At 38.0% G+C, this 12,148-nt stretch overlaps 1 protein-coding gene across 1 annotated transcript in view; it reads left to right on the top strand.

Moving 5' to 3' along the window:
• CA10 (carbonic anhydrase 10) overlaps positions 1-12,148 on the top strand; it is a 215,746-nt gene that overhangs the window by 194,719 nt on the left and 8,879 nt on the right. Inside the window, exons 5-6 of the mRNA XM_009279683.1 lie at positions 3,463-3,558; positions 6,080-6,152. Coding sequence (XP_009277958.1) covers positions 3,463-3,558; positions 6,080-6,152 — 169 coding nt within the window. The remainder of the gene's footprint in view (positions 1-3,462; positions 3,559-6,079; positions 6,153-12,148) is intronic.

Here is a 12,148-nt window from a genome sequence, read left to right as displayed (position 1 = left end):
AGTGTTTGAGCCCTGAAACTCAAACTAGAATCAAAGGGTGCTTTCAGCATTGCAAGTTTGCTCTTGTTGTGCTTTGTTTTTAATACAATGTCATCATCTGAAAAAGTGAGATTTTCACATATGAGCAATTTTAATTATGTGCGGCTTCACCTTCATGGAAGACTCTAGTAATATTTAGTACAGACTGTAAGATTACAGGTATTACAGGCAACTTTAAAGAAATTATTCTGAAAAGAAGGAATTAATAGGGAATTATATTTTTTATCCTGCATGTAATATTCTATATCTAAGACATCTTTATTCATTTGTACCTTTCTAAATTAGTCTGTTCCATATGAGAAACTTTGAAAATGATGTCTCCTTACATGGTCAATCTTTTTTTTAAAAAAAGAAAAACCTAATGAATTTAACGATGGTGCCATGGAAACAGCTTTAAAATTAATTTGGATGCAGGGAGGAAGGGTACAACTCTAACACAGAGAAAGTGACAGGTTTCAGAAGAAAAAAAGTCTGTCTTCATTCAGCACTGGGATCTTTGAGAAACAATAACGCATAGCAAGGCAAGGGGATCTTTTCAAACTATAGTGAAGCAATATTTCTCAAGCACACTCTCCAAAACGGTTCATTACCAAACTGAGATGTGATAAGGAGAGGCGGAATGGGGCAGAGGCATACAAACCTGCAGGAATGGGAAACTTGAAAATGAAAACCGCTTGAAAGCACTGGTAAAGAATGCCAAAGTTCTCAGACAAGTACTTTTATTGTAAAGACAGCACAATACGGGGTGGAGAGATCATTTATAGATCAGCAAAGGAAATAACTATTCTAATTTCTAATCAGTTCAAGTCTGTTAACTCATTCCCACAAATACCTATTGACTGCCCGCAGTCTGGGTGTGAGTTTTGCACAGAACGAATTGTGTCTCTTTCGGACATTGAGAGAGGTCTCCAACAGAGCCGGGACACTATTATGTGCTGAGGCCCGTATCACTCACCGCAATGTCATGTGTTATGCAAGACTAGAACTGCACGGGACAGTAGGCTCCTTGCCGTGAGTCTGGGACAAATAGCCTATATGTGGTCATATGTACTGCAGAAGTTTTATTTCCAGAAGTCCCATCAGTAAAAATGAGAGTTTGATATTGACTCAGGGCTTCCATGGCTGGAAGGAGAATTTGGTCCTTACTTTTACCCATTCCTGCACTAGACACATTGGTTTGTTAGCTAAACTAAGTTAATCTAATTCATTGTTATTCTGGGACTTTGCACAGAAGAAATTCTAGTCTAAAGCAGATTTCATCACTTATTTCCTTGATAATTCACTAGTTGGTTTGGCTGCCAGAGTGAATAGTTGCACATAAAAAGAAAAATATGTTACTAAGCCTAAAAATTTCAGTGAGTGCACAGTCCCCAGAACCATGATGTTATCAAAGTTCAGTGGTACCGCAACGTGATGACTAATGAGCCTATAACCTCTATGTGCTATAGAGTAAATGCTCTCATTAATTCTTTACAAGACCTTTAGAAAACATACTGCATTTATCCTACTTCCTAGCTGTCAGAATTTAGTAGATGACTTCATTGGCTACTTTGACATTTTTACTTTTTCGTTCCAGTTTGGTTTGTTTGCTTGCCTTAAAAAATGCCTACTGGGTGAATTGTAAAAAGGTCAACCAACAGCTCCCAAATCCAGACAGGACAAAAGTAACTGAAATTTACACATTATAGCAGTAATTTTGACCCTTACCATATTTTTTTGGTCTGTGAACTGTTAGCTGTAAATATAAAGCTATGTGCCAAAGATCTTCTAACCTTCCTAATGCAAATATTCTCTTTCCTTTCAGAATTTCCACTACCCCTTTTTACATCAATGTCCCAGCACTAAAACAGCATCACTAAGGGATTTGGGGAGTGGTGGGAGGAGAGTGCCTGGTGGATTTTTATATTAGATCATAAGATCTGATTCTGAGTAATTTACTTATAAGCAGAATACATTTTGCAGTCAGGGCAGAGTGTAGGAAATAGAACTGTCTGAACACTCCCAGAGTTTGGACGCATCATTTATTTCTCAACTTATCATAGACTGAGATAATAATGGTGTAGGTTACACATAAATTGGGATGCTGTTATAATTTAGATCACTACTAGTACACATGGTGGTGGACACACATATTTGAATGGCAAAGCAAGGCTTTGTCTTTGTAACTTGATTGTGCGCTGCAGATCGTATAGGGAGGTCATTCCTGCAGAGAAATCCTTGCAATTGTATTTCACTACTGAAGCATCAGACATTGCATTCATCCAAACGACAAAGTCACCAATGCAGGCACTAAACCCCATTTCAGTGTTTTTTGGGGTGGAGTTTTTTTTTCCTGATTATAAACATGGAAAGCACGCTATGATGAAATTTCTTTACTGGCAGTATTAGTCTTTGGCCATTTGTACAGTTAAAAAGACCACCAGACATAGATCAAGTTAATACTGATCTTGTTCACAGTATGTAATTCCAGAAATTTCAGTGGACAGCCTTTAGATGTATGCCAGCACATGGAAGACGCACCTGATTTTTAAATACGAACGTCAGGCTGCTGCAATTCTAAAAATGCCAGAACAATGACCTTACTTTTCTAATTGACATCTGAAAATGAAGATAGATATCTTTAGGGTAAATAAAGCTAACTAGCCTTTCACATTCTTAGAAGTACTTAACTGCCTCACGAATTCATTAAAGTTGTTCATCTTTTAAAAAAAAGTGAGGCTACAAATTGCAATATAAATGGTAACAGTGTCCTGTGATCCCAGACAAATCAAATACCATTGTTCTGGGTAAGACATTTACATATGCAGGGAAAGAGATGAACTGTGCCTTCATAATTTAAAAGTTCCAACGAATCATAAAACTAAAAAGCAGAAGAAAAGCTGTAGGAGCTAAGGAGAACCTGGTTAACAATAATACAGTAAGTGCCTAACTGTAGGAGCTTTTGTAACTGAGTTTGTAAAATCTGGGGCCAACGAATATTAGTATTTTGGATTCTGCAAGTGCTGGTTTTAACAGTTCCAAAGCCGTATCCCATATGTTTCTTCAAATATTTCAACCCCTGACTCCTCTGTGTTTGGCTTGAGGCTGAAAAGTACAGATTACTTGATGCCCGTGGCAAGTGCTGTTGCAACAGGGAAATGATGTCAACCCCTGCAGTGCAATTCATAACTTGATGTGGGTAAATTCACTTACTGACAATTTAGAAGAAAACATGCTGGTGCTGTGCCAGTTGGAGCCAGATGGTGACTGAAATTATTAAAATCACGCATGCTGCAAACCTCTGAAAAATTGCACTGTCACAAAATATCCTAAGGATAAATGGGATCCTAATACAAACCAATTGGTGTATAGAGAGCATTTGCAAACAGCGTATGGTATGATTTGCTACTGTTTAATTGTAATCTTTCCCTTCCCTGTTTCTAGGTTCAACTAATCCACTATAACCACGAGCTGTACACAAATGTCACAGAAGCTGCAAAGAGCCCTAATGGGTTGGTGGTAGTTTCCATATTTATGAAAGTAAGTATTCAGTATTATCGTTACCTAATATAGAGACAATGGACTACTTTTCCCATGAGCTGTAAATCTAGGAATTAGACTCCTAATTATACTATAGCAATGCCTAGAGGCTCTGATCTGGAATCCAGAGACAGCATCGTCCTAGGAACTGAACACAATCTCTACTCCAAAGCATTTGAGAAGAGGTGGTGGGGGGGGGGGGGGGAATCCTTATATCATAAACATCACTCCTAACACTTTAATGGCTATGGGCAAAAGCTACTAATTTTGCAGATTTGGTATTTCTTCATGAAATGTTATTCATTCAATTAAAAGTAAATCTCTCCTAGTAGGTTGAGGCCCTGGGAAAGAGGGCATGTTTGCTCTTTGGAGACATGCTGATGTTTCAAGTCAGCAAAATAAGATTTTTTCACAATGTTATTTAAAACATCTTAAACTATCAAAACTGAAAGAACATTAAAAGTATAACTCTTGATATCTTCCATTTCACAGAACGAGACAGACAGGTGAATATTTTGTCATATTTTAGTCTCCATCCTGTTGCATTCAAGATGCATAGTTAGGTCTAGAAATTACAGTGATCTAGCACTGAACTCAAGAGTTAATAGTTTAGTCAAACCTCCCTAATTACATTGGAGAAACCTTTTCTCTCATTTTATACGAAGAATGCATTTCCCCAAAAAATGTTGTTCATATTCTGCCATTACATATCTCTGTTTCATCAGTCTAGAAAAGCATATAATTCTGAATAAGTGCTTCATGCTGAAATAAATAACTTTCATCATCAGACCTTACATATTGGATATCCGTTAATTCCCTTTAGTACTCTCTAATCCCATTTCATAAGGTAAAGTTCTGGACAAAGCATTAACCTCAGAATTAAAATATGCATTGCACAGAGCATACTGAATAATTAGATATGAAAAATGCCCATTTATACAGGTCTAATATTTAAGAAAGATATTTAGGTTACCTTTTTCATCCAAAATGCATTGTATTATGACCCAACGATCTGACTTGAATTCGCGCAAAAGGGTAAAATTGAAGCAAGCCTTCAAAATGCCCAGCACGCCAATTTTGTCTAAATAATGCATCACTCATGTACTTGCTGCGTTGCACACCTTTTGTAATGAGCAACAACATTTAGTATCTGCCTCACTCTATTTTTCTCTAGGCCTCTCTCACTGGCGTGAAAAGATGTGTTCTATTTTAAATGTCCAAAGTAGTTAGAAAAACTTCTAAGTGGAGAAGTAACTATCCGAATTTCCACAAAATGGAACCTGAACTGAATTTTCCTGAAGGCTACCTGTCAAACAGAGCTGGATTACAGTTTGTCCAATAGCCCATTTATTTTCCTAAATCTCAATTAAACTTATTGTGAAGTTTTCCATTTTCAAAATAAATTGATTTCATTCTGGATAAATGCTAGATGTATAACAGCAGCATCCAGTGCTGATACAAAAACCCACATCACAGAATAATTGAAAGATAAGTAGGATATTCAGGGCTAGCTACAGAGGAACTAAAATGTCTCCATAAAAAAATGTGATACTTATTTTGCTGCTAACCAATAATAATTTTGCCATTTGCAGTGCAATAAAATCTCTCATTAAATCATTGTTGATAATCAACAATGATATTGTTGATAAAGTACATACACCACCACCCACCACCCCCCTACAAACAAACAAACAACACGACAACAATGCCTCTAAGCCCTCTATCTTTTTTCCTCACTAAAATGTCTCCATAAAAAAAATGTGACACTTATTTTGCTGCTAACCAATAATAATTTTGCCATTTGCAGTGCAATAAAATCTCTCATTAAATCATTGTTGATAATCAACAATGATATTGTTGATAAAGTACATACACCACCACCCACCACCCCCTACAAACAAACAAACAAACAAACAACACGACAACAATGCCTCTAAGCCCTCTATCTTTTTTCCTCTAAATCCTCTTCAGGTATGCTTATGTTAATGTAGGCTGAACAGTCTATGTGTATGTATACGTGTATGTATACATATTTGTGAGTGCACGTGAGTGAAATTTAGGCATTTCATACCTGTATGTAAAACAAAGGGAAGACAGATTTTATTTGCAGTCTAAATAGTCTGCTGCAAGGAAAGTATATTTCTCAATAAATAGAAAGATAATAGAATACTATATGAAAATCCTACCTAATTATATATAGGCAAATCCCATCAAAGCTGTTGGAGGAGAAACCTGTACTCACGCGTGGATTCAGGCATTAATTTCTATTCATCCTGTTCTCCCATCCCTGGTTTTTTTGGATTTAGTTGTAGATACCAACTTTCTAACAAGTTTTGTTAGAAAGTTGTCTAAGTAATTATTTCCTCTTCCCAAAACAGTGAAAAAATGGCAGAAACAATTTGGAGGAGTGGCAGGAGAGAGAGAATGAGCGTGCGTGCGTGTGCACATGCAGAACAGCTGCATTTCCAGAAGGTAAATGTTCGTGAGAAGATTTTGACATTGTACATTTTCTCTTCTGTAGGTATCTGAATCATCAAATCCATTTCTAAATCGTATGCTTAACAGAGACACCATAACAAGAATAACGTATAAAAGTAAGTTTCTTTTAATTTACTATGGCTAACAGCTGTATGCTTTTAGTATCAACATATTTAGCAATCCACTGAAACAAGAGGCACTTCATTACGGGCAAAAATTACAAAGTTTGCATTGCCAGCAACCCTGCATGATAAACTTGGGAACCTGAAAAATCTAGTAAGGTCATCAGTTCATCAAATGGATTTTGAACTTCAAAGTCTATTTTATGTTTGAACAAGCAATAAATTAAGGAAATTATACTTAACAAATACATATACTGTATTCACACAGAATACTCAGGAGAAACTGCCTACTGTTAGCAATAAAAGTAACACACGGAGCAGCCTGGAATATATCAAATCAAGTTATGTCAAGATGCTGCATCATTAACTGTGGATTTAGTATTCATTAATGCTTTCTTTTTGTACAGAAAAGTTATGACATTTCTATTCAACTATTGCTGCATTTAATGGATCTATAAAGAGGTCATTAACATAGCATGTATATTTGTTGCATTCACATTTGGAAAGCCTTTAACTGATAATGCTCAATAATTCCATGTTAATCTATTGAACTTGTGGAAAACTGGAGCTTAAATGTCAGTGAAAATTAGGCTAGTTTAGAGAAAGTCATGAAAAATACATATATCTCAATGGAACAAATTAAACCTCTTTTCCCAAAAACCTTATTCCCTTTGTAAAATATTCACTTGAATTCCAAGCAGCCATTAAGTTAATAAAATAAGTTAAACGATACCAGAGTTTAACTTTCAGAAAGTACACAGCAAACGGCAGAAATAAGGAAAGTATTGTAAAACTCAGCCTTCGTTTGTTATTCTGTAAACAATGACTTCACATTTTTCATAAACTACATTAATTTTCCTCTTGTTTATGAAAGCTGGGTGAGAGCTGTTCATGGTAACTGGAATGAGACTGGCTGTCAGGACTCCAGGATCTGATTCACAATTCTGTTAGGGTTTGCCTCAGTTTACCTCTCTGTAAATGAAATATATTGTACTATATACTCTACAGCAACACAGTGTTACTTGGAAAACTTTGCATCTGAAACTCCAGAGATCTCAAATGTCCATTTAACTTCAACAAAAGTCACTGAACTTCAGGTTTATGACAGAAGGGTTTGGAGAGATTTCTATACGCATCCCTAAAGCACACAGTCTGATTTCTTTCCATGGACTCCATCTTTTCCCCCTCCCTGCAAAGCCAGGATTGTAAAAAGCAAAAGTGTAGATTTGAGACCAATGTAAAGTGAAAGCACAGAATTTTACCCACTAATTCCTGAACAAGAGAGCACTAGAAACATTTCGAGTCTTGCCATACAAAACAGAATTTGAACAACTGAGCCAATCCAACCCCATTCTGAAGTAGATAGTTCAATGTCCTCTCCTATAACGCACACCTTTCCTCCCACTGATGTTTCTCTAATTTTACCTTACAGTTAACGAATCTCATTACATCTTTGGTCCAAATAAGAGGCCTCTATTATGATAAAACTCTATTCTCCATGACACCTATAGAAAGGAAGGCGACAGAGGGTTCCCCTCAGAACATTTTTTTCCAGATTGTTCTATCAGTATGAAATGTCGTCTTCTCTGCAGGGAAGAAGCAGGAGATTAGCCTAGTTTTTAAACTGCCTGTCTTGATTCCTTGCAAAAAAACAGCAATACTGTTCTGTAAGAGCTTCCTGCCTACCGGTGCTGCTGCTGCAGCATCCTGGAGACAGGAAATTATCGTTGAGGCTGTATATGCTTTTTCAGGCTCTTTCACCCCCAAATTACATATTCCTGGCTTCTGTCTGGGGACCAGCCAGAAGATCTCTGAACTGTACCACTGAGAAAGCTGCTTTTCCCCACGTACACACACACACAGACCTGTCAGGTCCCACACGTTGAAAAAGAGAGGACTCCTGCCTCATTTTTCCCATCACAGCAGCTGTATCTCATGCATTTACATGAGCGTCACAGCCTTTTTTGTACTCCTTGGCCCCACATGCTACAATGGCTGGCCAGCAGAGCAAAGATAGGACAACTTGTGGTGGCGCAGAGGAGAGGAGAGGTCACGATTAGGGATATACAGCTCCACAGGGCGGGAGGGCACCGGCAGCATCTTTCCCTTGTTGCGTGAGTGAGCATGCAACTGTCACCCACACCAGGAGGCAGGCATACCTTCCCAATACAAACGATTTCTTTTGTACGCTGCACTTAAAAGTGGGCACTCCTCCTCTCTGGAATTGACAGCATCCTACAACCTTTCATTGGTTGTTTTGCCTCTTCAGAAGGAAAATGCAATTCCAATCACACCTAATTTGGGTTTACTAAATGAAATTTCGCATGAAGATGAACACATAACATAGGCTGCAAAATCAGTGATTAACAGAACTGTTTTAATTTTTAACCACTGTTATCATTAGCAAGTTTATCTGTTAAAAAGAAATCCTTGGTAGATACAATGCACATAATATTCTGCAGCGTGTTGTGTTACTTACTGTAGTAACAAGTATTGACTGGGAATTTTTTCGTGTAAATTGGGAACGTGAAAGTGTTATTGAAAGTAAATTTGCAGTTGTCTTGCATGATGGATTATAGCATCATTGCTGAAAACTAATTTTACCTCTTACATTGCAAGGATTTCTATTCTGCCTTTATCAGCTGGAGTTTTTTAGCTTGTGCTTTAGGGGTCCACTCCTGAAGTCAATACTCAGCAGGCTGTTGACAAAATGACCAGTCCCAGTGTGCTCAATAGGAGCGTGGAGCGAATGCTAAGTGGAGCATAGGTTCAGAGTCAGGACAGTTAGTAACATCACTAAAGTACTTTTTTCAAAGAACAGCAACAAAATTAAGAGCTATCTATGCTGCTGCCTGAAATTTCCATGGACAAAATGCATTAAAAGGTGAATTTCTACTCTTAGATATTAATGGCTACAGTGAAGTAAATGGGACCCCAAGGAATTTTTATGCAGATTTTAAATGCTTATTTTATTCTGTTATCACAGCCCAAAGAATCTACTGTGAACTAGTTGAAACAAGTGTTCTTTCAAACAGGCTTTAGTCAGAAGCTACATGAACATCTCTAAAGAAAAACTGCTTTAATATTCTTCTTTAAGTATGACATTTGAGGGTATAAGTTTGCTTTCTTTCAGAACAGTTATGCTACATTAACTTTCACCCAGTGTTTGCTTAACATTGGAAAGAAGTAACATTTTAGATTCCCAAAATTCCGTATGAAAATTTGGGCTTGTCATTCTCCACCGAAATACTGCCAAATATTCAGCTAGATGAACAGCTGTAAAATTCTGAATTTCCTCAAATCCAATCTTTAGCTATTTTATAGATAATGTACAAGTGAATAAAGTATTCCGATTTTAAGATATTATCCTGAAAAAGCTTAAGATCCAGATTTCTGGAAATAAGAGACTATTAATTTCTCAAGGTTCATGTTTCAGTGCGTTCTCTGAAGGACTGAGCTCTTGCAGCTCCTGTCACAAGCAGTAAAAGCTCAGCAGTCTCAAACCAAGCCCCAAGGGACTGACCTCAGGTATTCAAAATGAATCTCTGTCAGCCTGGGTCTAAGTGACTTGTGAAGGCTGGTAAATGGAGAAACTCTGTGTCAGGATTAAAAAGCTGAGGATCTCTACATTCCTTACCCTGTAAATCTAATCTAGTTAGAGCTGTACTTTCCCTTTTTGGATTATCATAATGTGAACTTCAAAATCAAATGGACCTTCCTTCATTCTGTAAATAATATATTCCCTATAAATACTATTGTTTTCAAGAGAACATACATAGAATTTGCTGTGAAAGCAGACACCACGTGCCTATTACAAATCTGGGATAAAAGAAGAGGATTTCCATCATTTGCTAAGAAAATTGTCAGAGTCAAGGCCTTTATGTAAATGAATATGAAATCTAATGAAATCTAATTTGTATAGAGAAGAGTTCATGAGTTCAGAAATCACCCAAGGCACAAGCGGATCAAGATAAAGAGAACGTGGGCTGTAGATAGGAATGATGCTGAGAATCTAGTAAAGGCTGAATGGGCTCATTAAAGGAGGTTTGTTACTGGTAAGAGATCACACATGGTGATTTTGACCATTTTGAACTACGTACTTGCAATAAATATAAGACAAGACATTAAAGTCTTGTCTAGTATTGCAGGTATGTTGCAGTCTAGTATTAGTGCAAACCCAGCTGTTCTATCAAGATGTGGGGAAAGGGAAACAGCAGAGCTGTTCGTGGGAAAAATGTCGATAACCAAATGCTCATTCTGTAGTCTTTTCTCAGGCCATTCTCATGGAGTCATCTGACTTCCCATGGGAATATAACCCATATACAGGCATGAATAAATACTGCTTTTACTTGGCCGAACTCTTTTATTTCATTATTTCATTCACCCCTATCTTTCCCTTTTCCTGAAGTGATATTTTCCTCCAGTTTCCCATTAATCACAACCAATGGATTTTGACACTTAGCATAATTTGCTGTCTCTCCTTAAACATATTCCAAGTGAAGACAGAGGCAATGAACCAGGTTTGGAGCCACTTCACTGCTGGGTGCTGGTGGGGGAGATGGCCGCACATTTTGTAGTCCTCAGTATGCAAACAAGGTAACCCAAGCAGTTGATCCAAAGCTCAGTAAGGCTATGGAGAGCATCTCACCTGATCTTGAGAGCACTGGCATATGCCGGGCTTGCCTGAATGAGTAGGAGGACCGTGCCCCACGCTGCTTCCACACTGTTACATGCCATATTCCACGCCCGGAGTGCTATTATGTTCTGAGAATGACTAAACACTGTAAATCCACAGACAAAAGTTAGAAGCCCACATCAAAATAATGAATTACATTCTCTATTAAAGCAATGTGAGGCAACTCCAAAACCCCCATGATTACCTGCTCTAATGCCAGCAGTAAATCTGTTTCTGTATCTTCCATTTGATAAGTAGTCCCATTGTTAATAATCTGTGCACTGTTCTGAATACAAATTAGTCAACTAGAATGTGGCACACACAAAATATAGATATATCATCAATATCCCCCATCTGCATTAATCTTTAGTTAGCTTTCCATTTCCTAGTAAACATTTCAGGGCAAATTCTACCTTGTTTAAATCATTTTAGTCCAACCAAATTCAATATGGATGTGACAAAGCAGATTTGGTCCTTAGAGTTTGAAACTATCTATTCGGACTGACTCCGTGCCATTTGGAGCTAACACACCACTCTCCATGGTTCATAAATAATGAACAGGATGTTCATGTGGGAAAGGCAAAAATGTGTGATGACTCATTGAAAACAGGCACTGGCTTGAAAAAATGCATTCACTCTCTTCTCGTGTAATTCTAGCAAAATTACAGCTGCACTGCAAATAATATTTTAAATGAATAGGACACAGGTGTATTCAGTCATCCCTGGCTGTTAAAATTTAACAGCATTTTGACTCTAATACTACAGCAATTTTTTTGCACTTTTGTCTGGAAAATTTGGGGTTTAGAAAGACTCTGTATTCCCAGGCCATGGGCCAGTGAAGGCTGAGCGTGTTAAAAAAAGGTGACAGTCAGCCACCTACAAGACACTAATAGTACTTTCCCCTCTACTTGAGGATCCAGCTATATGGCATGGAAATTACCCTGGCTTGAAGTGCAAGAACATGGCGGAAGGCTTTATTCCTGACAAACTTGAAAGGACACGGGAAGGGCTACAGATGTCATCTATCTGGACCTCTGTAAGGCCTTTGACACAGTCCCCCACAACATCCTTCTCTCTAAACTGGAGAGGTATGGATTTGATGGGTGGGCTGTCCCGTGGGTGAGGAATCGGTTAGATGGTCACATTCAGAGGGTAGTGGTCAACGGCTCAATGTCCAGATGGAGATCGGTGACGAGTGGCGTCCCGCAGGGGTCCGTATTGGGACCGGTACTGTTTAATATCTTCATCAATGACATAGACAGTGGGATCGAGTGCACCCTCAGCAAGTTTGCAGATGACACCAAGCTGAGTGGTG

This window comes from Aptenodytes forsteri, unplaced genomic scaffold (assembly GCF_000699145.1).
Source record: "Aptenodytes forsteri isolate BGI_AS27 unplaced genomic scaffold, ASM69914v1 Scaffold563, whole genome shotgun sequence".
Classification (NCBI taxonomy): domain Eukaryota; kingdom Metazoa; phylum Chordata; class Aves; order Sphenisciformes; family Spheniscidae; genus Aptenodytes; species Aptenodytes forsteri.
Note: the sequence above shows the minus strand (reverse complement) of the source record. Positions and strands in the feature narration are given on the sequence as shown.